Source organism: Rhinolophus sinicus, linkage group LG18 (assembly GCF_036562045.2).
Source record: "Rhinolophus sinicus isolate RSC01 linkage group LG18, ASM3656204v1, whole genome shotgun sequence".
Lineage (NCBI taxonomy): Eukaryota > Metazoa > Chordata > Mammalia > Chiroptera > Rhinolophidae > Rhinolophus > Rhinolophus sinicus.
Genome location: NC_133767.1, coordinates 3798332 through 3825339, shown reverse-complemented (window position 1 = coordinate 3825339; position 27008 = coordinate 3798332). Strand labels below are relative to the sequence as shown.

Here is a 27008-nt window from a genome sequence, read left to right as displayed (position 1 = left end):
TTGCAACCTGTGCTGCAGAGTGTGGGCAGGATGATCCACGCCTTCAGCTCCTTCCAGAAACTCGATTTCTTCCAGCAGCTTGCCCTGCAGTTTTTCCACGTCCGTCAGCTGCTCCTGCAAGCTCAGGTACTCCTCTAAGCTGCCGTCCAGCTTGGGCAGCACACCCAGCATGTCATCCCTGTTCTTAAACCAGTTCACCTGCAGGGACATTATGAGCAGAGGATTCTTAGCAGGCCAACTGCGGGCTAAGGAAGACGTTTCAGAAGGATCACGGTACAACGACATCTCGCACATAACCTATTTCAATCTCAGCAAAAGCCTGACGGGATGAGGGCAATGCCTATTCTCATAAAGATAACTCAAGTGTTCAAGGTCACAGAGCCACAAACTGAGACTCAATCCCACAATCCACACAAACCAAGATGAGTATCAGCGGCTACGAGGATAGTAAAACCAAGACTGAGGCCGGCGATCCAATTCAAGGGCACTTACAACAGTCACTGGCAGACACCCTTCAATCCACTGAAAAAGGTACAACTTCTTCACATCATGAACCCACCTATGAGTGTGAGTGTCTTTGGGGAGGGAGCCTTTCCTAATAACAAGATATCAACTTGCCCTATTTCACTGAGGTTTCGGTATTATACATAGTCTTGCCAAAAAAATTCCTAGGCACAGTTCTGCTCAGCTTTTTAAAGGACACGTTAACTCTATGAACAAAAGGATGACACTGAGTGACATTATCGTTGTCGTCACCTTAATTTCAGCTACGCGGGAAGAGAAGAGGCTGCGGGTGATCTCGCGTTCCATCTCTCTCTTGCTCTGCTTGCTCTCGGCCTGCTGGCCGCCCCCACCGTACACGGCCCCAGCAAAGCCAGCCTCGCCCCCCGCTGTCCAGTCCACCAGGGGGTCGTACACGAAGGCCTCCAGCAGGGTCAGCAGGGTCTCTCTGCCACGTCGCATGATGTGTAGGACCTGTTTTCAGAAGCGTTTTGATTAAGTTTTGCCCCACGTTTCCCCGACAACGCAGTTTCTCAGGCCACAACATCTGTTCCTTTAAGAGGTACGCTAAGCAGGGTCGGAGGAAACAGCATACCTGCTCACATGAAAGCCTAAACACACCCTCCACTCCAGTCACACCCAGGGCCGTTTCAATGTTCTGCGTCATTCGGAAAGGGACTTTCTCAGGGACGCGAAGGCTTTTACCTTGAAGAGACAAGTCAGGGTGTTTTGTCTTTTGCCCAGAAAACACCTGCCCCTGATGTACACGTCCAGTCCAGGGTCCCTTTACCTTTTTCAAAGCACACGTTGTAGTCGATGTGAACAACCTCCCCTGTCGTCATGTCGATGAGCACGTTGTCCAGGTGTCTGTCCCCGAGGCCGATGATGTACCCGACCATCGACATGACGGCAGTGGACCTGGCATAAGACTGGAGAAGAGCGGGTGGGAGCGGGGCAAGCACGTTAGCCAGTTTCCTTCTCACAGGGGCTGGATGCTCTACAACCCACGCAACCCCACAGCCCTCCTCCCTTAGCTGTACATAGCGAGCTAACTCTCGTCAGGGCCGCTGCGTGTGGGCGGGGTCTGCACTGCGTGGCCAGCACAGGGAAGCGTGGGCCCTGCTGGCCCTCCTCAGTCACCACGACGCTGGAATTCGAAAACAAAACGACTACTCGCCAGCTTACCGACTTTCTCCTTTTCTAAAGTTTTGACTCTTCTTTACGTTTCATCCCTAATTCCCTTTATTCTGCCCTCACAGAGTCGTGGCTGTGTCTTATAAAAGTAAGTGTAATATAAGACTCAAACACAGGTCTCCAACTACCTTGTCTGGAGGGACGCAGGGAGAAAGCAGGGGAAAGTGAAGCCTACAGACACGGCAGGAAGCATGCAGAGCAAACAGTACCACTCACTACAGTCCAAACGGGACACATACCTGTGTGACTCTCCACCACTCATCAGGCGTGGTACAAGATGACCAGAGCTCTTTCGCAAGGAGGTTTGGGGGCGTGGCCTCCATCAACTCTTCTAACACGGCCTTCATCACGTGAAGAGGCCAGTCCCGTCGGGACACATCCAGACTAAGCCCGACTGCTTTCAAAGCAGGGCCTATCTTACTGTAATAAAGTTCACTGGGACGGGGCACAATTCCAGGATTCTGGGGGGTTTGGTAGGAATCTTGAGCCTGCAAAAAAACATTTTTTTAAGATCAACTTTATTTAAATAAGGATAAAGGTTCCTTTGAATGCAAAGTAGTATTTTAAAAACTGACTTTTCAGTGCCATTCTCCATGTACCCAGGCAAATTTCATGCCAATTCTTCTGGAGTGTGCATCTTTCTTCCAATCTACATATCTTTCTCTTAATTAGGTTCTCGTATTTTATTAAAAACCTGGTCTACTGTTCTATTTTCTTGAGGTTCCATTTGAACATCCAAGTTACATTTTTCTTTGTAACATGCAATTCTGTTTAAACTTTATCATTTACACACATATTTCATTTTTCACAATGACTTGATCAACATAAAATCAGAACAGACAGACGAAATGCAGATAGCCCTTCTCTAGTTCCATCTCTACCTTACCCTCAATAATCGTTCTGCAGCTTCCTGTGCCTTTCATAGCTTGACTCCTTTCAAACTCTTCTCCTTCTCCTAACTACGCTAATCAGCATTTTTCTTTGGCTACATGTGGAATCCTGAGGTTGAGATTGTAGAAAATGTAGCTTTATATCCATAGCACATATACTACTGGACCCAGCATATACTAAGCACACCGATACTTAGCCAAAATGAATTCTAAATTAAACTCCAGTCTAAATCAAAGTATATATTTATTTCACAGGTACAAAATACGATGCCACAGTGACTAACTCTAAATATAAAGTTGTTTCTTGTTTAGATACTTAATTTGAAAGACCTGGGTTTCAAAGCTGTCTCTTCTTTACAAATTTCAGACCTTAGTAAGCCCACTGAAAAAGCATAAGATGAGAATTATCAAGTTACTGAGGGATTACCAAACACAGTCCCACCCCTCCCACATCTGTTTAGAGCAGGGGCGTCAAAACTTTTTTCAACGGTTTTCACCAAGGGCCATATGCGGTAAAATACACAAACAGCTGGGCGACTCACTCGAGGTGAAGTACGTATTGCCTCACCTGGTTTATTTAAGTAAACTAAATGTATTTTTGGAAGTTGCTGCGGGCCAATTAACAATGGATTGTGGACCGCAGTTGGCCCGCGGGCCGCAGTTTTGACACCCCTGGTCGAGAATAAGATTAACCCAGTGTCACTATTTCTGCCTCTTCAAACTTTGTCTTTATAAAATGTCCCTCAAAAACGCCTTCCTAGATACCTCAAGTCTGTTCCTTCGTTAACTCTTACAAACTTGTGAAAATGCTCAAGTGCAGTAAACCTAGCGTATCACACATATAACAGAGAGGAGGAGACTGACACATACGCTTATTCTGGCACATTCAAGTAAAAGCACATGTATATTTGAACTTTTATCAACCTTCTGTGCTTGTAAGGCAGCTTCCCGTTGCTGCCATCGCTTGTAAAGACCAAAGAGGGGCGTGGCTCCATCCACCCACTGGATCAGCCCCGACCGGGTTCCCAGCGGCGTCACAGAATAGTGTCGCGCCTGGAAACGGGGTGTTTCCTGACGGTTGATAGTAGCAAACATAGTATTCACGATAGACAGAAACTGCATTATTCTCTCATCCAGATGTAAATCCTCCAGTCCTGTGGGGACAAAGTTAACGTAGCTTGAGTAGGTGACCAAATGGGTGAGGTGTGATGGGACGGGGTTGGACGGGTGACACTTTCTGTGCCCTTCTCAATTAGCAACAGCACTCAAGAAATGACAGCAGAGGCACACTGAGAGCTTTAGAGAACACTCTATTCGGTCACAAGGTATCAGAGACCAGCATTACTGGCTGTACCCCAATTGTTCCACTTTTACAAATTCGTAAGCAGAGAGAGGTGGGAATGGAAAATCTTATTCCTCGGCACCTGGTCACTTCCGTTCGAAATCATGAAAGATACAGGATCCTCCCAGCTATTGATAACATTCAGATATTCACAGGAAAACAACCCTCTCCTACCACACACGCACACAGAGCAGTAATAATCAGACTAATGCTCTTCTTTTAAATCCCACCTTTGAAAAGATAAGGGTAGCTCTTCCCATCTGACCCCAGAAAGAGAAGCTTCTTTGGCTTGGTTTTGGTAGGTAGGATTGTGATGGTTCCGCCCACACTGTGGATTGTCACAGTGTCTCTGGCTGAGACTTCTCCAGGAAGAGCAATTTCAGTGTTCGTCATGGCAGCCAGCCACGGGCTGATTTCTTCAAGACGCAAGATGTAACTCGCACGTTTCTGGGCTCTCTGTTGCAAACTCAGCATTATCTGCATTTATGAGATAGGGAAAACAAGTTTATAGTATCATCACAACACACTTTCTTCCACTTTCAATTCGGTGTTATTTATTTGGGCCGTCCTCAGAGGGGAGACACTGGGCTGCTGATGTGCTTCAATGGTTTCTATCTTGTTGGGACCCTTCCTCCTCCTCTGTCCAAACAAGCAATGAAATCATAGCAGATGGAAGGAAATCACCACTGTGATGACAGATTTGGGGCTTACAGACCAATTCTCCCACTAAGCTATGTCTGATCGATGCCAAAACAAATCAATCCAGTCCTTGCAATACACAGCAAAAGATGTAGCTAGTGTCAGCTGTCAGGCAGACATATCCTTGGGAAGCCACTTGAGAAGCTGGGAACAACTCAGCACTCTGACCACTTCAAGTACACAGCAAACACCACAATACCTTCTAAATAACTCACAGAGCGTGGACTGCAAGTCCATTTGTGTCCCTACTCATAGCTAACTCAATCATCTACACGTGAATGAATGAACTCGGGTCTCGGCTTTCATGGGAACATTTTAAAATCAATCCTTAGCAAGCTTTGTTCATAAAAAGAAAAAAAACTGGAAACACCCCAAGTATCCACTGACAGGACAAAGGAGAAATTGTGGTATTTTTCCCATAACAGACCGATGTTCAGCTGCACACAAAACATGGATCCTAAAAATAAGAACAAACAAAAAAAACCCCACAAAACACAAAACCCTAAGGCTAATCCATCAATAATGGAAGTAGTAAATAAACACTGACACATATATACAATATAACCGCAGTTATATTAAGTTAAAAAGCAAACAGAAACGGAACAACACACCATTTGGAAACGCACCAATAAACAAAAACCGTTTTTACAAGTAAGTAATGATTAATTAAAAACTCAGAAGAGTGGATGCAGAGAGAGAGATATAATTAGGAAGGGACATGTGAGACTTCTAGAAAGCTGCATTTTTTTAGCTAATTCTGTTTTTTTAGCTGTACTACATTGTGAGAGTTGTTCTTTTCAATTTTTAAAACTATGAAATGAACACAATTGTCAAAAATTTTTCTCTGACTTATTACTCACACACACAGCTTTAAAAAGCATTCCCTTTGTCTCCTCCTCTGGGTTTCTGACTTGATTTACTGAGAAGGAGACAAAGAAGCATGAAACCGCTGTTGGTACACAAGGAAACAAGCTTTGGCTAGGCCACACGTAGGGAGTTTCATCCTTTATGTTGGTCTTCTTGTCTTGTGCTTCTGGTAATTTCCTTGCAGGTTAGCCTTTGCCTTTACTAGTTCAAGTTAGGTGTACTTTTAGTTTCTACATTGTAACTTTCAATAGTTTTCTCATTCCTAGAATTCATTACTAGAGTTCAGTAAGGGAATCAGTCAGGAGCAGTGAGGGTAAGCCACAGAGAAAAAAGCGGTAAGAAAAACAAGAAAAAGGTAATAAATAGGCTCCTTCAACTAATGGTCTTATTGCTATAACAGAGTAAAAACCAAAGAAAATACAGAATTAAGGGGACCAAAATATAAGAAGATAAGGATTCTCAAATATTGGAATATACTAATCATCCCCCAACAGCCCATGCAGGACTGATTTCGAAGCAATGACTTACAAAACACTGGACAAGCACAAGACTTTCTGAATCTTGTTACGAAAATAAAAGGCAACAGATATCTATCTCAAGGCCAGAGCCCCTTCCTTGGCTAATTTCTTACAGTCCGTTCTTCCTCGGTGAAACCTCTGTAGATGGAAGTTTGAACCTCTAGGCCTACTCACCCCCAAATTCTCAAAATGAAGAAAATTTCTTACAAGCAGCCGGTCACAAGCTGCCTTCCATGGGCTTACAAAATATTCTCTAGTGTTCCAAGTGGGGGCAGTCCCCTTATTTAAATTTCGTATCTCATAAGGGGTTTCCCATTTTAGAAGCATTCTTGAGACATTGCTGTACCTCTTTAAATGGAATCCAGCTGCTTCCAGGCTTTGCGGGGTTGGAGGGTGTCTTCAGTTTTTCGAGGGCATTGTCAATGGCGTCACCATAGTTATCCTGAAACCACTTCTCATGCGGCGTTTCTGCCGGGGCCGCCGTGATGCTCCTCACGTGCTCCAAAGCGAACACAATGGGCTTCATCAAAGCCGTGTGCTTCTCCCGCATGATTGCAATTTTCTCTTCTCTGCCCAGAAAGAGAGTTTTACACGAATAAGGTACAATTTAAGTGTATCAAGTGTGAGGAAATAATATAAAAGAATAAGGTGAAACAAAGTAGTAAAATATTAACAAAGTAACTTACAATATGGCACTGTCAAAAATCCAGCACATAAAAGAGGCAGCTTCTCTTTGCAACAAATGGTGCTGAGAAACTGGATAGCCATTTGCAAAAGAATGAAGCTGAACCCTTGCCTGACACTACATGCAAAAAAACCCTTCAAAATGGATCAAATACCTTAAGAGCTAAGACTTTAAAACCTGTAGAGTGGGGGTGGGAGGGGTGATAGATGAGGGTAAAGGGGATCAAATATATGGTGATAGGAGAACTGACTCTGGGTGGTGAACACACAAAGTGATTTATAGATGATGTAATACAGAATTGCACGCCTGAAATCTATGTAACTTGACTAACAATTGTCACCCCAATAAACATTAAAAAAAAAAAAAAAAAAGTACAGAGCAGAAATAGGCTCATGCTATGGAAAAGAAAAAGAAAAAAAACCCTGTAGAAAAAAGCATAGGGGAAAGGCTTCTTGACACCGAATTTGACAATGATTTCCTGGATATGGCACAAAGCACAGGCAGCAAAAGAAAAAATTAGGTAAACTGGCTACAACAAAATTAAAAACTTACGTGCATCAAAAGACACTATCAAGAGAGTGAAAAGGCAACACACAAAATGAGGAAAAATACATCTTTTTTGCAAATCATGTATCTGATAAGAGATTCATATCCAAAATATAGGGCACTTAAAACTCAACAATAATAAACAATCAATTAAAAAATGGGCGAAGGATTTGAATAAGACATTTCTCCAAAGAAGACATACAAATGGTCATAGACACACAAATAGATGCTCAACGTTTTTAGTCAGTGGGAAATGCAAACCAAAACCACAATGAGATACCACTTCTCATCCTTTAGGATGGCAACTATCAAAAAAACATATAAACAAACAAACAAATAAAAAAACCAGAAAATAACAAACACTGGTGAGGATGTGGAGAAATTGGAATTTTCATGTGCTTTTGGCGGGAATGTAAAATGCTGCAGTTACTGTGGAAAATGGTTTGGCAGTTCCTGTGTTTAAGTTAAACCTAGAATTACCATATGACCCAGCAAATCCAGTGGATCACACACAGAACAACTGAATGTCTCTAACAGATATTTGTACACCGATGTTCATAGAAGCATTGTTTACAATAGCCAAAAGGGAGGCGCCACCCAAATGTCCAGTGATAGATGAGTGCGTAAACAAAACGTGGTGTAGCCACACAATGGAGTGTTGTTCGGCCATAAAAGGAGGGAAATTCTGCCACATGCCACAACATGGATGAACTTTCAAAACATTATGCTCAGTGAGATGAGCCAGACACAAAAGGACGAATACTGTGTGATTCCTCCTTCCACAGCTGTTTCAAGTCGTCAGATTCACAGAGACAAAGGTAGAAGAGCAGTGACCAGGAGCTGAGGACAGGGAGGGCGGGGGGTACTGTTTAACGTACAGAGCTTCTGTTTCGGATGCTAAGTCCTGGGAATGGACGGTGGTGATGGCTGCACAACTGTGAATGCACTTAACGCCTCTGTACTGCACACTTAAAATTGGGTAAAATGGCCAATTTTACGTTATGTTATTTTACTTGGAAAAAAAGCAGCAGCGTAAGTGTATGAAAACATACTTGCGGAGGGTGTTGTTGTTTTGGACTCGCTTCACCTCATCTTCGAGCTGCTGGATTCGTCTCAGGACGTACATGTGCTGCTGTAACAGCACTCCCAGCCAGAGCTCGTCCCAGAGGACGGTGACCCTGCGCAGCTCAGCCACCAGCATCTGGACCTGCGGACACAGCACAGCCCAATGCTCGTCTCCAACCTGCCGAGCACAGCTCTGCAGACGGCAAACCGCCAGGCAGTGAGCACCCGAGTTCCCCGTCCCACAGGGCATCGGACATGGGGCTTCTGCCCACTCATCCCGAGCTGTACAACCAACGTGGGGCATTCCAAAAGCTGTGTTCCTCGAGTATTTCCACGGCAGTTGGAATGGGGTGTTTTTTGGAGGGTGGGGTGGCGGAGTTGGTCTCTGTACCTGTAACACCATGGTTGGGTTGGCAGAGGACAGCTTCTCCACGATCTTGCTGTAGCAATCCTGCATCATGGCTTGGTCTTCATTCAGCCCGCTTTTGGGTTCGTCCTTGTTGCTATCTTGAGAAGCAGGTGGGCTCCCTCCCTCACATTCAGAAACCAGCAATTCTTCTCCTTGAATGTTGCCAAGTAAAGTTGGAATTGAGGAGGAAAACTTATTTCCTAGAATGAAATGGGAGCGTCAGGTGTACTTTGGATGTTCCTCCCATGTGCCTATGTCACCTTAGAGGAACCATCAATAAATCTCTAACTCCAGAGCACTCTTTAAAACTAACTGGCATTCTGTGTGCAAAAGTGGCTTTCGAAGATCACGGACAACCTGCCTTCTTACAAACTGAGTTTTTTATATTCGTTAATATTATAAGCTAACAGAAGGTAATGGTGGGGGGCGGGGGGAAATAATAAACAAGTGCCAACAAATAAAGTATTCTCCCAGCCAGAGTCAGAACTAGGCTCCAACCCTCGTCCACCCGTTACTCAGCTCAGTGAATACGCGTGAGGGACTCGGCCTCTCCATGCCTTGTTGGCATAGGGCGACACTGAAGGTGACGTGTAAGGCACACGTCCTAGTGCCAGACAGTCGTTACACCCTCAATAAATGGCAATTATTATTACTGGAAACATTACAAACTCTATCAACTCTGGAACATAAAGCTCAGAAACATTTACCTAACAAAACACTATTTGCAAAACAAGTGACCCTTAAAGGAGCGGTGCTTTAGGCGCGCGTACCTGAAGACTGCGACTCACTGCTGAGCGAAATGGTGCCCACGATGGCAGGGTACAGAATGAGGTGCGGGCAGTCCTGGGCCACGCGGCACAGCAGGTTACAAATGCTCTGGCGCACGTACACCTCAGGGTGGTTTAAGCGTGAGAAAAGCTGCGGAATAATCCCTTCAGGGTAGGAAGAAAGAAACATACTTTAAAGTTATTAGTCAACAGAGTGGATGCACAAGGATGAAACCTGATGTGCCAGCATGACTGCTAAGGCCTCAGCTGTCTCTTGGTGGTAACCAAGAACCATACACAGTAGCTCCGATGGGGATAATCACAGTCCAGAGCCATTACAAAGTGTTCTAGAGAAAGGTGTCTTCTGTGAATGCTCTAAAAGGAGACGTAGACCTTTTACAAAGTGTTTATGAAATTGCTTGAAACTTATTTTTACCACTCTCTCCCAAATTCATTTTGTCTATGAAAAGCTTCTGCCTCTCAGCCTCCCAATCCTCTGACAGGTGGGAGGGAAGGGGTGTGACAGCAGTCCGGGAGTCCTACGAACGACTGTAGCTACTGCGTCACACAGTCAAAGAACCAACACAAAAGAACTACCGTGTCTTCCTACGTGAGCAAGCCGACCCAGAGGTCACTCTCCCTGAAACACTTAGACGGTCACCTCTCCACGGGGCAGTCGGGGTGGTTTCCAAGCCATGCTCCAGGTACTGCCGCAGCTCGCCGGCATGCTTCACGAGCAGTCTCAGCAGTCGTAAGGTGGCCATCACGATCACGTCGTCGGTGCTCTGCTCCACTCGGTGGCTCAAGTGCAGCCTGGGGTCATCCTCATCTAAAGGAATCTGGGGTGGAGGCAGACGGGAGAAATGAGGAAACAATTCAGAATACCAGTTTCGTGTGTTAGGAAAGTTCAAATGAACGCCGTAGAACCTACCTGACCAGCGTTGAGTTTCAGGAAAGTAAAATACGCGCTGCAGGACAGTTTGTACAGGCTGAAGATGCGGTCCACAACTTTCCGCCACACGTTCAGCACACCCTCGGTCGCACTTTCGTCCAGTTCTGACAGCCACGGGCAGCTGGACAGTAACTGACGCCAGATAACATCAACCATGTCATCTTCCTCATTATCTTCGCTTTCTGTTATCTGGAGCGTTATGTCTTCATCCTGAAGACAAATCGGGCCAAAAAATGCTACTTGTAACACAACTGCAAAGGGAGGAAGGTACCTGACTTTCCTGTCATATGAAAGCATTTCCTCACCAAATTACTCCCGACTTAGTGCGATACAGGCTAAATCACGGCCAAGATGCTTCTCTCTGTTATTTCCTAGTGTAGCTAATGAAGGATATAAGCATTTAGCAAAGATTAAAGCGATTCTGGACTTTAGATGTTCTAAGCTACCACATGCTGTTCTGCCTGCAGAACCTGAGACATCGTCTGTTGAAAAGTTTGCAGCTCAGTGAAAAGACAGTCACAACCACCGTACCCGGTACAGCAGAAGCCCTGGGCATGCGCACAGCTGCCTTCCCAGACAAGAAGAGACGCCGAAGTCCATGGCAAGAACTGAGTCCCTAAGTTTATCTCAGCAAAAAGATCCAAACGTTTCGGTCTGCCACTAACCACTTGAGTCCTACATTCTAGAATCAACAGACCTTGGAGCGTGGAGGGAGTACATCCCACAGATCTAGTCCACTGGTTTTCAATTCCGGCTGCATATCAGAATCACCTAGTAAGCTTCACGACACATGCACGCACACACACATCTTATCTAGAATGTCTGGGGTGGGGCTGAGGCACTGGCGTATTTTATAAAAGCTCCCCAGACAGTGTTAAGAACCTAATTTCTGATCAGAAGAGTAAGGAAAAGAAAAACCTACTTTACATAAAATGAACTCTAAGGAAAAAACTTGACTTATCAAGAAGTTCTTCTTCTTCGAAAAACATTACTCCCTTTCATTTTAAAAACCCAAGTTTGTATTAGAAACAAAACATTTAATCAAGGAATGAGCTCTCCTTCCTCAGAATGAGGGAATCAGAACAGTGATCTTGACACTCCTCCCCCAACCCCTGCATCGAGTCTTCCTTACCTGAATCCCCGCGGGCCGACACACAGCCTGACCAAGAATACCATAGATTCTCTCTTTTTCTTCTTCAGTTACAGTGTCTGGAAGCAGATTTTGAACTTCAGATTTCTCTCTAGGCAGCAGACGAACACCTTCTCCCTGACTGTAAAAATAAACAAGCCATCAGTGTTGCAGCTGCCAAAACTTGACCCTGTCAGCAGGCATTTTCAGTCTATTTTGCAATGCGTTAAGTCAGTCACACATTTCAACATACATACCTGGCATTGTCAACCACCTTTCTGCCCCACCTGTAAGCCCAACTAGCCAAGGCTGCCCACGATTTGGCTACTTCAGGTGCCTGTACTGAAGACAGGTGATACAACTGTCCCAAAATGAAGTCAGGTTCTCCAACTCCAATATGCACTGCCATGATGGAGAAAACAACAACGAAAGAACTCAGCAATGTTACGGTCATAAATTTCTAACGGCCTTTCCATGAACATTTTAGGATTTTACCATCTACAAACAATAAGTTCCCTAAATTACAGTACATAATTTGAAGAAGCATTCATTTGTATTATGATTGTCTCAAAGGCTAATGTTGAGATGAATCACTCAGCTTCCCAAGTAAGTATAAAGTATCGCCCTGTAAAACACGTCCATGTCTTTCGTGACACTGAATTTTATAAACAGTTCAAGTGTAAGATGTGTTGTAAAATGTCTCGCATTCTGGATTTCAATGGCTATTTCCTCTCAGTAGATTCAGCTTATAATTTTTGGCAAAATTAACATATACGTGATGAGCAAACGATCTCATCCAATCAGAGCTTCACAAGACAAGCCTCTTTATTCCCAGTTTAAAAGTGAAGAAATCGTCTGCTCTAATGCCATTTGCCAATAAGAAGATTTATAAAGATCACCAGACACATCCCTTATGAGTAAGGTTCAAGACCCTCTAATCCATGCGTCAGAATTGGAAGCCCAATGTCAGTGACGAAGAGGTTAACCACCTCCCATGGTGTCACCACAACAGCACTCACCACTGAAGGAAGGAACGACCCCACCTGTGAGGGACCTTTCAGGATGGGAAACCGGAACCTTTCTGTAATGTCTGTGCTCCACCAGTCAAGGGGACCACAGGCTACCACTATTTTATCTTGGGAAGGTGGGAGGTACGGCCTGGGGGCAGAGCTCACAGACTTTCAGTGGCAGCAGATACTAAAGCAATGCATTTTAGTTACTTCCAGGCAATATGCTTAATTTCCAGAGAGACACTTTTTGTGGCCAAGTCTAGCCAGCCTAACATTCTCAAGTTTAAAATGGGGGATAAAAATCCCTTCTTAAATTAATATTGTAATGCTAACGAGACAAAGAAGCCCTACCTGTAGATTCGCTCTCAATCCGAGGACACTCTTCATCCGTCGTATTAACAGATGGCAGTTCTATCAGAGTGAGGATGTTTTTAGACAGAGGAGAAAGACCTGAGAAGTTCTGCTGCTGCTGAGCTCTGTAAACCTGTTTCAGCTGCCCAGAAATTTCTTTCCACTCTGCCTGGATCCATTTAGCCAGTGTCAGAATGGACTTGGCAACTGCATATTCAGCTTTGGCAGACTTGCAGAAAGATATGGCACAGGAACTCAACATTTCCATTGCGTGTGCTGACTGGCCTATAGAAAACCAAAAAACCAGCCCTTAGAAGTCTTAAAGGATGAACTTTGAAGAACACACAAATTCAGTGACAAGCAATGATCTCTTGAAACATTTATTACTTTAATATACAAGCAACAAAATTACTTTTTAGAACTACGAAATTATAGAGATAAGTCAATTACACATATGCTTATTCAGGACTCAAATGTCTGCAATAGCTGGGGGAAAAAATCAACACTTCTATTATTACTGCCTTATACCACACACTACATAATATTCCTACACTTGATCTTTATTATAGTTGTGTATGGACCACAATTCATTTTACTAACCTGCTGTATGTAACAACTTGGTTTTTTCAATGTCAAGTTCAGGCCCCCACTTTTCATCCGCTTGACCTTGAGTTGATAGTTTTTTAAAATGCTGGACTAAATCCTGTGCAGTGGTGGTCTTTCCCAGCTGAACCTCACTACACTGTGCCAGCAGTCTTGTTGCAAGTGACACATTCCCCCGTTTTCTAGCAAATTTTGCTGCTGTTAGACCTAATTCCATGAGATGGCTTCTAATTGGAACTGTTTGTTCTGGAAAGAAGAAAACATTTTATATTAGTTCCTGATGGGTTTATTAGTTCCTGCAATGCCAGACTGCATAGAAACACGACCAAAAAATTCTTCCCCGACTCTTACCTTCCCCACAGCTTCTCTAAACACAGACGACTCATTTTTCACCATCTTTAAGTCCCCAACAGTTAGTGCAGTGCTTGGCATACAATACATGATAAATGTTTGTTGAAATAAATACATATGATGAAAATCATTCACTCTAAGAAATTAACTTTTCAGTGTCTGAATCTTTTAAGTAAAGAGCCTTGGCCAAAGGGTCAAGAATGAGGGGAAAGACCGTCCCTACTTCCTGTATGAAGTGCCCTCTACCCTGCCGTTCTCGCCTGGTCTACTCTCACCTCCCTGGAGAAGACTCCTTCTCACCACTGCCCGTCCATGAAAACTGGCGCTGCTCCTACCTGAGCTCCCTTCTCACTCTGCACACTATGCCTGGACAACAGCATCTGCCCCTCTGGCTTCTGACGCCAGCAAATGCCGAGGACTCTTGAACCTTTGTCTCTAGCCAACCTATCGCCAAGTCCCAGCTGCTTACCAGTCACCTACACTCAGGTATTTCAAAGGCACTTGAACCTGCCAAGTGGAATCCATTTTCTACCTCCCTTCCAACCTTTTACTTCCTTTTCTTATTCTCTCTTTCTCAAGGAAAGGCACGTGATCACCCGGCTCCCTGAGCAGGTGCCTGAGCGTCACCTTAGACTTTACTTTCAAGCCTCACATCACACCTGCTTTTTTCTGTCCCTGCTTCCACTACCTTAGTTACCTTTTGCGGGGACTTCAGCCAGTGGGTTCCTTTGCCCCCAGTCTTACCCTGTTTGAATCCCTTCTCCAGCCTGCGACTGACGTGATCTCACACAAAGGTACATGTGAGCACTTGATGGCTTCCCACTGCCCTTCTGACAAAGCCCAAACTCCTGACAGTGACTCGTAAGGCACTGATGCCTGGCATTCCACCCCAATCCCAGTCCCCAGCTCATCCAGCTTCATCTCTTCCCACTCTCTCTTAGGGGAACGGAGTCATCTAAGAATCTTTCGTTATGGCCTCTGGCCTTCACATAGGATTTTTATTTTGTTCAACTAAATCAGTCTGCTTTCTTTCTCATCTCTACCTCCCTGCCGTCTCAGGTGAAACAGTACTTCCTCCCCGGTCCTTTCCGAATCCTGGGATTCAGCGGTGCCCCGGCTGCACTTCTTGAGCACCACGCATGTGCACGCCCATCCAGACACCATGGTGCTGCACCTTGCCTGACGTCACTTTTCCCTGCTGGACTCTAGAATCCCTTTGGTCCCGGGAATGCAGAAAACAGGCTCGTCTTGTTCACCACTACTGCCAACTTCAAGCGCAGTACACCTGGCCCAAAGCACACACTTGATAAACACTTGCTGAATAAAGAAAGAAAACTGCGGAGTGGAGTTCTGTCTCCAAATATAACCACTGGGTCACTGAATTTTTCTTCCGATTCTAAAACTCGTTCAGTAAGAGGAGGATGGAAAAAGAGGTGGTATTTCTAGTCCTATTACACGTCATGCTCTGTGCAAGGGCTTTTATACATATACCTGGTCTTATCTCCAATTCTTGCAAGAATCATACGAGTGGGGCAATCCCCATCACTAAAAAGAAAAGTGACTCAGAAGTTGAATGACTTGCCCTAAGGTCCCTCAAGTTGCAATGTTGGGCTAATGATTCAAACCCAGGTCTATATGGCAGTGAAGGTACTGGTGAGTCACCATTATCCATAATCACCCTGAAATGCAAATTCATTCCCCAACATTAGCTTAGTTGAAATTTAATACTCAAATACTCAGTAACCCCAGCTACCACGTTTTCCAGTAAAATTCTACAAAATTCTGGCAACTTCCATTTTAGAGCGATAAAATGTAAATTGCTAGCATCCATTTAACACGACAGACATTTCTTTCTTTAAAAAGAAATGTATAAATATACAAATTTTCTAACTATTTATTTTGAGTGTTTAAAACTTAACATTCACAGTGTATTATATCTGACAAAGAATCCATACCCAGAACATACAGACAAATCTTATGACTTCATTAAAAATGGGCAAGACTGGAACACTCTAGAAAACAAGGAATCCAGTGGCCACTAGGCAATGAAAAGATGCTCACCACCATTGATCATCAGGAAAATGTAAGTAAAACCGCAGTGAGGTAGTACTACATCCTCACACCAGGAACTGAGATTACAGACAGACAATGCCAAGCGTGCAGGTACCAGAGGGAATGGAAAATGGACAACTGCTTTAGGAGAAACTGCCCAACTATTCGGAGCATTAAACCCTATGAGCCAACAACCCACTCACAGGAACTTAAAGAAGAAACGCAAGTACACGCCCACCCAGACTGGTACGTGGATTTCACATCAGCTTTATATGTCATAGCCCAAATTTGAAAACAACTCAAATACCCATCAAAGGGTCAACAGATAAACAAACTGGTCTACCCACACAATAGACATCACTCAACAACAGGAAGGGCCACACGTACACACGCACCATGGGTGACCCTCACACATAATAAAATGCTAAGCAGGAGAAGCCAGACACAAGCAAGCATACTTCATGATGACATTTAGACAACACTCTGGGAGAGACAAGACTAACCCATAGAGGTTGTCTGGGACAGCAAGGTGGGCGAGAGCTTGGAAAAGGTGTAAGGAAAGCTTCTGGATAGATAAGTGTTCTCTATTTTTATTTTATCAGTGGTTACACAGGTAAAGGCGCGTCAAACTCACGGAATTGGACCCTTCAGCCGTGTAAATCAGGTCTCAGTAAAGCTACTTACGAAAAGGCCTAGTTACCTTTGATCTTCTCCAACAGCTGGCTCTGGTACGTGGTGTACCTCAAGGCCTGCATCCACGGCCGCACGTCATGCTGCTTGCAGGAGCGCAAGGCCTCGCTGAAGAGCGGGATGAGACAATCCTGCCGCAGACAAACCACATCGTCATGTGCACAGGTGTCTTACACGGGCAGACTGCATAGTTCCAACCCACAGGCTGCCTGCAGCAACTCAACTCCAGCTTTATCCATTCAACCCTCCCCTTTCCTCACTGTATCTTCTAATCATAAGAGGAAAAGCCTCTAAGAGAAAACCTTTGTTTTGCCCCCTCAAAAAAATTGTTTTTCAGAATATAAGTCCAATTTATCAATATACTTTGCCATAAAGTAGGTACATGTATTTACTATAAAGCAGAAGCTAAATTACAGAAAAAACATAAAACTACTGCTTCATAAACACAATCTCAGAGATTGTAATTTCTCTGGGAAGGGCCCATCGTTGGTACAGTTGGTTAAACTGTACCACCAGGGAAGAGAGGGGATGACTTCGTTTTAGTCAAATCTAAAATTTATATAATCTGCCCAAAGGAAATATATTTACGTACTCCAATCCCTCTTCCAAAAACAAAGAAAAAGAAAAAAAGCAATTAAGCAATTACCATCCTTGAGATTATAGATCTTAGGTTCTTCCATCTGCCTTACAAACTCAAATGCAATCTGCCTGAAAATGGCATTCTAGATGTCTGGATGTCTAGATGTAGCTTAGCCAACAAAAACTACAAATGCTGTTTTAAAAACGTGAAAAATAGTAGTCTCTGTCCTACACAAGCGCCTGTTAACATTCCAAAGAACATCCTGGTAAAAATACACATATACACACCTCTGTGGAAAGTCTGTTAGAAACTGTGTTCTCCAAAGCAGAAGAGCAATACAGCTGTAAGGTGCTCAGAACTGGCAGAGATTGGGAAACCGTCAAAGTAGACAGCCTTAGTGGTCCAATAGCTATGCGGGAAGTTTGCTTCAAGTACTTTACCACGTTTCTGCAACAAAATAGTTATTAATTAATAAATGAGACTTCTCAGCTTGTAACACCAAAGGGCTAAAGCAATTAGGTAAGATGCTTCCATACTGGCAACCAAAGCAGGGAAGAAAGAGGAGCAGCCTGCCCTTCAGGACACGATAGAAGCAAGTCAGGACACTGCTTTGGGGATTTTTGCATTTTATTGAGTTCCAACCTCAGTAATGTTGGCAAGTGGCCTTCATTCACAGACCTTACGACTTGTACAACTGCAGGGCAGCTCTCACGACGAGCAAGCCTGCAGTGCTCTGGCAGCGGCCCCCACCCTCACCCCCAGTACATACACTTGTCCTAAGGTGCACACAATGAACATTCACCCCGATCTGACTTACTCAGTTACAGACGGCCACTTCTGGTCTTGTTCTATATGGTTTAAAGCAGTTGCCAAACAAACAGAACTTCTCAACAGCTGAACCTCAATGGATTTCTGCAGCTCCCTCGGATCTGGACTTAACATGTTAGGAAGTAGTTTTTTCATATCTACAGGAGGTCAACAGATTCCATTAAGTTACCCTGCTTTTAACGCATGAGCGGTAAGCCATTTTGACACAGTGTAAAAAGATAACCACCAATGAACACCTCCTTTCATATTCAGTTCAGCTGGCTGAACACTAGGATTAAATATTTCTGATGCTTATATAAAAATTATATGTTATATAAAATTAACTGACGGGAGGGGGGGATCTGAGGTGTAATTTCCAAGGCTCAAAAATCAGTACATCACTATTTATAGGGGCTTACCTAGACTTATTATACTTTGGCAAATCTTACCGAATGTAGCAAATCAATGCTAACACACAGACTACTCACAAAACTAGGATAAGATTTTACAAAATGTTTCAATTGTGATAAAGAACTTAATTTATGAACTACATCCAGATGTCAATCACAAAAAATATTTAACTTAAGCACTACTTGTACTTTTCCAAACAAAATGGTTAGGTAAATCTCTAAGGATTACCGTAGCCTTTTTCTAGTTTGCTTAATTTTAATCAAACTGTTTTTTCTTGCCAAATCAAACATAAACAGAGGAGTCCTAAATTTGTTGCTTCACATGGGACTCTGCCCCCAAATAAATGTATAACTTACAGATTTTCCAGTAAAACATATTAAACCAAACATTTTGAGCAACTTATTCATAAAAATATTTTAAACATTTAAAATTATCTCAAATACCTATTTTTTCTTTTGATCCTCCAGCAAGTAGATTGATATTTTCTCCTGGTAACAATTCTAATTGCTCAGTACATTCAACAAATTCTCCGGACTCAAAACTGCTTAGTGATCTGTAATTAAAATATTGGTTAGCTTGTATCACACCCTATTCAGCCTGTGGAACCATTAAAAAAAAAACAGCACCAATTCTAGGAAAAGACATCACAGGTACACAACACTCTTGATGAAGTTCATCTCACGGAGGCCGCCATTTTATTTTTATTTTGAAGATGTGACTAACATCTTAACTAGCACTGAAATCGAAGTGGCAAACGGGAAAGTCTCAACTATAAACATTCAGTTTAGCCTACTCACCCCTCCAAGTCTCCTCCGTCTTTTTGCAGCCTATTATCTTCTGGGCCCCTCCAACAAACTGACAGGAATTCTGCAGGGCAACGTGAACAACCAGCTCTCCCTGAGCTATAACTAAACTTCCACCACGGCCTCAGCCATCACCAAAGCGTAAGACCCTGGGGGTCTCCCATGCTGTTATCTCAATCTTATATCCCAGCCCTGCTTCCATTCACTGCTGATGCCCCTGCCCTCTCTACCTTTTCCACTTTGTTTCATGGAACCTGTTTCTCTTCTTTCAGAGAATTCTTCCTTTCCATCTCCTCACCGTATCAGAAAATGGCGATAGCTCTGAAACTCCTTCCGACAGTCTGGTGGCACCAATGCCAGAATGAGGCCTCATCCTCCCAGGGCCCCATCCCCCACCCCCGCTACTTTCAGATCCTCACCAGTTCCCGTTCCTATTACAGCTGCTCTCCAACCAAAGCGAAGACTTACAGTCCCTCAGTGACTCTTTTCCATTAATCTCCCATCTTTTCCAGTCTCCCTCACTGTGTCGCCTCCCTTACATCGCAGCCTGAATCCAGCACAAGAAATGGACATCATGTGACTGTACCTGCGTCCACCTTAATGAGCCCCAAGCCTGGATCAAAGCAACTACTAGCTTCTCAGGTCAGCCCAAATCCCTGGGCGCTGGTGAACTGTCCAGGTTTGGAGACCAACACACTCACCTCTCCTGCCACTCCAGGGTCTAAGCCTCTCCCGTGGCAGGTGCCCTCCTCGCCCACTAAGATCTACAACGCCCTCACACTTCCAGCTAATGACTGACTTGTGGGGGAGGGGAGGGGGACAAAGCAGGCTTTAATTCCCTCTACCCTCACCCCAACCCACTATCCACTCCCAAAACTATCTGCATCTAACTTGAACTGCATTTCTTGAGGCACAGAAAAGGTGCGATCCAGTTAAGCCTTCATTTAATGGTCTTCATCCTGTTTCTTCAACTTCTGCTTTCTAGTGGCTCCTCCCTCTGGGTCTAAAAGAACACTTAATCTCGCCAATATTAAATAAAAACACAACATTCTCCTCCAGCCACAGCTTCCTCTCCCAGACTTCAGGAAAAACTCACCACCCAATTAACCAAACTAGAGCTTTTCATTTTCAAATTTCTCCACCACTCAATAGTACTCCACCTGACTGCTGGTCTTCCTCTCTCAACAAGCTCTTCTTGCTTGCAATCTCTGGAGCTCCTGACAAGGCAACTACTCCTGTCTGGCCCTGCTACAGCTGCAACACCTCCTTCCTCAAAGTCCTTGTGTTTTCTTCAATGGCTCCAACTCCCATCCCTTAACAGATGCTGGAAAGGATTCTGACCTTGGCCTCTTTCCTTTTCACTCACTCTTCTCCAAAGCCTTATCTGTGGTTTGGCAGCTTACAGAGGCTCCAGAGTAGAGAGTGAAAAGGAAAGTAGGCCTTTAATTGTCTCCCATGTAGCTCACATTTATTTCAATGTTTACTATGAGAACTGCTTTGGGTCTTTATTTAGAAGTTTGGTGATATTTTTGTGACTAGAAACACGCTGTAGGAACTTACTCTTGTTAACATCAATTATCCTATGGTAAAACTGGTTTCGTTATATATTGTTTTGCTTAAAAGTCAGTTTCTAGGAACCTATCAATGATGTTGGTGAAGACTTACTGTATTTAAATCTAGTTTAGAAATAAAGCCATCAAATGTGATCCTTTGTAAAGCAGTGACAACTTTGTCTTTACAGTAGTTCCCCTGTACCCGCAGTTTTACTTTCCACAGTTTCAGTTACCCATGGGAAACAGTGGCCCAAAAATGTTAAATGGAAAATCCCAGAAATAATTCCTAAGTTTTCTTTTGCACTGTTCTGAGCAGGATGATGAAAGCTCACCCCATCCCACTTGGGATGAGAATCATCCCTTTGTCCAGTGCCCTCACGCTGCATACGTTCTCTGCCCTTTAGTCACTTAGCAGCCATCTCAGTTAGCAGTTTTCAGATTGGTTATGAGAGAGACAGGCGACATTCACATAACTTTTATTATATCATTATAACTGCTCTATTTTATTATCAGTTATTCTTGTTAATCTCTTACTGTGCTTAATTTATCTTTATCATAAGAATATATATGTACGAGAAAACATAGTATAGACAGGGTTTGGTACTGTCCAGTTTCAGGCATCCACTGAGGGTCTTGGAACACATGCCCCGGGGATAAGAGGGGCACGACTGTACATATTCATTTTGATTCTGGAGCAGGCTCTGAGAATCACTACCGAACGACTGCTTCAACAGTTACGAGCTGGTTTTGTTTCCCCATACCATGAACACCCTCCGCACATTTAATGTTGGTTTCTCACTGTAGTCATTTTCAGAATGCAGTATTATTACCATTACGACCATCTTGCAATAGTAGGTATGACCAATTTTATTATTTTTCTGCCATAGAGGAAGCCTTTCAAGTCACTGAAAATTTGTGTAACGGACTTGAGTACCATGCTTTATAAAGGAAAAAGAGTCCTCACTTTATGTAGTTGAAATCCGCTTTCAGGTTGAGCGAAGTGCTGCTGGTGCTCTTTTTCAGGTCGTGGATAGCATTCTGCCATTCCTGCACGGCCGCCCAATCAGCGATCGAAATGTAGCACTCGCAGGCTTTATTTCCCAAATAATTTATAACCTCAGGGGAAGAGTCAGTTGGTTTGGAGAGCACAGTTTTTCTGGCGTCACCTGCGTGAAAATATTTTATGAGAGAGAGAAAAAAAGAGAGCGATACCGATCCGCAGCAGTTATAAATGTTGCAGAGCACAGAAATCTAAAAATGTACAGTAAGAGGCATCAGTACAAACTGCTTGACGACAACTGTTCCTTTAAATGCTGAATGCTCACCGTTCAGAGAATGTTTGGGGCTCGCACTGTTGCGCCCGGCATTGGCCAACGTGAGAACGGACTTGTCGAAGCCGGTGATGGAGCAGTCGACGCCGGTCATGGCACACAGGTGCTCCTGGTACTCCACAGAGGCCTTTTCAAACCTTCAACGCAAAGTGACACTCTTGTTTTTAAATTACCCACATATTTCACTGCCAAAAAAACTGGAAAGAATGAATTATTCGATAAACTGAGCTAAACAATGAGTTCATTATTTTGCATGGAGTTGGGGGTGCACAAAATTAGATCTCTTCCTTATAACAAGTGAAAATAGACTGTTAAATGTTAAAAAAAAAAAAAAAGCATAAAATAACTAACAGAAAGAACATTCAGGTATCTGATCTCAATGTGTGCAAAGGCTAAGTAGAAGAATAACTACAAGAAAAGAATCCATACAGTACCAGATCTAACTAATGGCATACTAATTTAAAACTTCTGGGTATCAAAAAAAGAAAGTTCATAAACATTGAACAAATTACAAATCCAAAAATTAGATAGCGTCAACAATCTTGGTGTATACTAAAATCTCACAGATCAATAAAGGAAAAAACAAGAGGCCATGAATATTTTTTGTTTTCATAAATGGTCAATATAACATATGGGGGAAAAGTGCTAGTAACCATTAATAAAGCACTATGAAATAAAAGAAGTACTTTCACTAATGATGGTGGCAGGGTTCTTGTTTCTAAGTGACCCTCAGGATTCACAAACGTGACAGGAAGGGGTTACTCCATTTTTTGGGATTTAAACTGGTACCATCTTGTCTGTAGGGTAACTTAGCAACTGTACATATCATAAACCTTATGGTCTATAGCCTTTCTTCTAGTAAATCAACTGGTAGGAATGAATTCAAAGGAAAAAAATCACAACCATGAGCAAAGAACTAAGTGCCATCATGATTTTAACATTAGCGAAAAAACATCAAACACAACCTTACTGTCCAACAATAAGGGATGTAAATTCTGGTGCACGCACAAATAAATAAATACAACTGTGTCATTAAATATCACATTGTAGGATATTTAACATGGCAAAGTATTTTTTAAAATACTGCTCAAGGGAAAAGTAAACCATGTGACCAACAGAAACAGTGCTTATTTCTGTGAAAAGAGGGGAGAAAACTATGAGAAAAAACAACTAGAAAGGCATATACATCAATACTAAGAGTTACCTTACCGCGAGGAGATGGAATTATGAGTTCTTTCACTTTTTCCTACATTTTCCAAATCTGATAAACCTACATCGATGTGCACAGACCATTCTGGTACATACATGCTCATTTACGTGCAGGAATCGAGTGAGTTTGACTGGTGAGTGCACAGGGCTAACTAATGAGCAAGAACTCCAGCCAGAAAGAGTAATTTGTACCAGACTCTGATGTGAAAGGTTATCAATTAAGGATCGCATTCAAAAGTACTTATAAAATAAAAAATTGGCAGATCTTGTTTTAAGGAAGATTTCCTAATTCATAAAGAAGAAAGGCACCCAAGTTTTGCTATTAAAGAATAGTGAAGATGCCTCCTAGTAAAGTGATTTACAGCAAACTTCAATTGCTGGAATTGAACAAAGCTGTCTGAACATTTAATTGCATGCCATGTTAGCCAGTAATACAAAGGATTTAAACATAAACATAAACAAATCCTACCACCCACTGGCTTTCTCCCACCTTACCTCCCCTCAGCCTGGTGGGCCACTGAGTTGATCCAGAGAAGATTTTTTCCGACAGTGGATGATGACCACACAGCAATCCCCTGTATGGCTTCAGGACAGTGGAGTTCACACAGAGCTTCTACCACCATCATAACGGTCACTTCCAACTCATTCCCCTAAAAATAACATTCAGAGAAAGGAACCAGACACCAATACCATTAAAATTCACATCTCTTCTACAGTTACCACTACAGATCACAACCTAAGGCTAAGTCAAATGTACTTAATTATTTTTACAACAATGGTATTACATCCTTTAGCTTAGAATTCTTAAAATGTTATGTGTTATGTACAATGTAGCTACAAATGGAAACTGACAGAATCTTAACAGCACATGGGTGTTGGTCTTTAATAAAAAGTTACCCAAACATTTAAACTGTGGCATCTGTAGGAATAACACAAAGTAAATGGAAAGCAAAAATCAAATATTAATAAACATGAATTAAAAGGTGATTAATTTCGAGGCAGCCGGGTGGCTCAGTTGGTTAGAGCATGAGCTCTGGGCAACAGTGTTGCTGGTTCGATTCCGTCAAGGAAGTTGTGCCCCATGAAACTAAGATTGAACAAGGGCAACTGGACTTGGAGCTGAGCTGCACCCTCCACAACTAAGAGTGAAAGGACAGCAACTTGACTTGGAGCTGATGGGTCCTGGGAAAAACACACTGTTCCCCAATAAAGTACTGTTCCCCTTCCCCAATAAAATCTTTAAAAAAAAGGTGATTAACTTCATGTCTTTGAACATTGCCTACTGACATTACCTTCATAAGTAAATATTTGCTATTTTTGGATCCCACTTACTTATTAAGCCCACTTACAAGCCAGCACTTTCCCTACACATTAGAACTTTAGTATTATATATACTTCTGCATGCATTATAGTTAGTATATATACTTTCCTATACATTATACAACTATCATAGATTATTATAAAAATTATTTCTTCTATAGACAACTTTCTTAAAATTACCTTTACTGTTCCAACCCTTAAGCATCAGTAATGCATGTTCTAAGTACAAAACACAAATGCATGCCTTTGGACATTATTGTTGTTATAAGATATTGGATCAAAAGCTTTAAAAATGAATTAGAAGTTTTAATTTATTTTACCCATAGATTAAGTCATACCAGAGGAATTAAACCCAAGTTTTGCTAATCAACAGATTTAAAATTAACTCCAAACACACCACTTTACCTGAGATAGATTTGTCTTCATTTCTGTAAGCAAGTCAAAGCCGTGCCTCACTGTCACAGCAGGCTGGCCTGCCAACAACCCAACCCGCATGATGGAGAGTCGTATCCGAGTTAGCCAGTCTTGACAAGTTTGGCGATTGGTATAGAAAAAAGTCCTGATGACCTTGAAAACAAAGAGAAAGTAGGTTCTAATTATGGGCACAGATGTCTCAAATACAGAGACACCAAATATACAAGTCCACTGTGATTTCGGCTCTGCACACATAGCCGGGTTTGAGCGGGAAACTGCTACCAGCAACACTGAGCCCCGGGAAACCAACCTTGGGCGGCGACGTCAGTGCGTTCGCGCATCCCTCGTACGCGTTGTACATCAACTTCTCCAGATTTTCCAGGTACTGCAGAAGAAGAACGAGTCTCAGCTGGTTGCTGCTGTGGCCTTCATCGTTGTCTGCAGTCGTCCACTGACTGACGTCTTGATCGGGGTTTAAAGTGTGAGCTGCGAGACTTCTAATGATACCTGGCAGCACAGACAACACCCCCAAATTTAAAAGAAATCTTACAAAGTTCTAGTTCTTGGAGATAATTTCACAAAGTCACATTTGTCAAGTATTCTCTAGATATCCATCATTTAAAAACAAAACTCCCAACATGAAAGATCTTTCGTTTCAGGGGAAAAAATGTTTTCTCCACACAAATCACCTAAGTTTTTGAACAAAAACAGACAACTGCGTTGTTGTCAATGCAATTATTCAATGAAAGCTTAATTCTAACAAACATATTTAAAGGACTGACTGATAAAGTAGTAAAGAAAAAAAAATCAGACAATCTCAAACTTTTGTTTCACCAAAGAGAAATTTCTTAATGTAAGGCCTGAAAGCATTTACATCACCATGTTTTAAAAAGCACAGAGTCGATTACCTTCAATGGTCTGGAAGGTGTCTTGAGCTCTGCCCAGTGGGGTTCTCAACTTAGAAAGGACAGTGAACTGAGCCGCTTCCCAAATAGCCCACTGCCAAAGGACGGCATCTGTCTTTAGGAGATTGCGGGGGATTGTTGTTTGGTCACGCTTATCCAGTCTCTGGCAGCTATAGAACAATCTTTCTAACCAATTGTCCTTCCTGGGAAAAGTAGTTTCATATTTAACAGACAATGACAACTTTATTTTAATAATAACAACAATAATAAATTGCAAAGGGGAATGGGAGTAGGGGACAATTTTCCCTACTCCAAAAATGCAAACCCTATAAAACTGGGAAGCTTTATACCCCCACCTCCCATTTCGAGGCGCTCTTCTACAGTTACAACAGGACAGGGTGCGGTGCAGAGGGATCCTGAGGTAAGTGGCTCAGGACAATCAGGCTACGAGCATCAAGCACTCACTGCAACTCAGCATCTCCAGCCTGTCTATGCCCCAGGCCCCTCCCCAAAGCACTGATGACCAGGCCAGGTCTGTTAACTGTCAAGCACTTCATCACTCAATTTCAAAGGCCATTTTTTTCCTTCAGATGCTATCTTCAAAGCAATGCTTCCTACTGAAAACTAAAAGAACTCATTTGAGAAGAATATTACTTTATACTCTGCTACTCCTCAAAAGTAGGCGCAGGGTCAAGATATTCAAGTATGTATATATATTTAAGTTACTTTTTCCAATGAAAGAGTCAAAGAAATGTCTTACCCTGTTCTATGAGAGTTCCCATATAAAATAAAACTAATAACATCAGAGAAATCTTGTGGGTGGAATGTGTTACTTGGTGCTTTACTCATGTGACTTCGCAATGCTAAAGAAATTTCTTGAATTTCTGTGTGATTATTATTGCTGTAGACAGAAAATAAAGTCACTGTCATGTAAAATGTTTTAGTTAAAAGGTTAGTACATATTATAACTAGGTCATTTCCTTGCTAAGTAAATTTAGAGGGAAAAAAATTGATGTTTTAAAACAGACACAGATATGTTATTACAACTCTGAAA

The 27008-nt window shown here is 42.7% G+C and overlaps 1 protein-coding gene across 5 annotated transcripts in view; it reads right to left on the bottom strand.

Annotated features, from left to right (window-relative positions):
* Nucleotides 1–27008, bottom strand: part of SMG1 (SMG1 nonsense mediated mRNA decay associated PI3K related kinase) — an 86221-nt gene that overhangs the window by 18882 nt on the left and 40331 nt on the right. For all 5 annotated transcript variants that reach the window (XM_019753034.2, XM_019753032.2, XM_019753033.2 and 2 more), the window contains 28 exons: nucleotides 26715–26855; nucleotides 25958–26157; nucleotides 25360–25556; nucleotides 25041–25202; nucleotides 23811–23965; nucleotides 22101–22243; nucleotides 21740–21941; nucleotides 18863–18972; nucleotides 18019–18166; nucleotides 17489–17648; nucleotides 16632–16752; nucleotides 13526–13774; nucleotides 12926–13210; nucleotides 11822–11966; nucleotides 11568–11706; nucleotides 10415–10645; nucleotides 10145–10322; nucleotides 9487–9648; nucleotides 8699–8916; nucleotides 8295–8449; nucleotides 6358–6580; nucleotides 4158–4404; nucleotides 3510–3739; nucleotides 1935–2183; nucleotides 1292–1430; nucleotides 1097–1206; nucleotides 757–975; nucleotides 8–198 (listed from right to left, as the gene is read on the bottom strand). In XM_019753034.2, coding sequence (XP_019608593.2) covers nucleotides 8–198; nucleotides 757–975; nucleotides 1097–1206; nucleotides 1292–1430; nucleotides 1935–2183; nucleotides 3510–3739; nucleotides 4158–4404; nucleotides 6358–6580; nucleotides 8295–8449; nucleotides 8699–8916; nucleotides 9487–9648; nucleotides 10145–10322; nucleotides 10415–10645; nucleotides 11568–11706; nucleotides 11822–11966; nucleotides 12926–13210; nucleotides 13526–13774; nucleotides 16632–16752; nucleotides 17489–17648; nucleotides 18019–18166; nucleotides 18863–18972; nucleotides 21740–21941; nucleotides 22101–22243; nucleotides 23811–23965; nucleotides 25041–25202; nucleotides 25360–25556; nucleotides 25958–26157; nucleotides 26715–26855 — 5109 coding nt within the window. The remainder of the gene's footprint in view (nucleotides 1–7; nucleotides 199–756; nucleotides 976–1096; nucleotides 1207–1291; nucleotides 1431–1934; nucleotides 2184–3509; nucleotides 3740–4157; nucleotides 4405–6357; nucleotides 6581–8294; nucleotides 8450–8698; nucleotides 8917–9486; nucleotides 9649–10144; nucleotides 10323–10414; nucleotides 10646–11567; nucleotides 11707–11821; nucleotides 11967–12925; nucleotides 13211–13525; nucleotides 13775–16631; nucleotides 16753–17488; nucleotides 17649–18018; nucleotides 18167–18862; nucleotides 18973–21739; nucleotides 21942–22100; nucleotides 22244–23810; nucleotides 23966–25040; nucleotides 25203–25359; nucleotides 25557–25957; nucleotides 26158–26714; nucleotides 26856–27008) is intronic.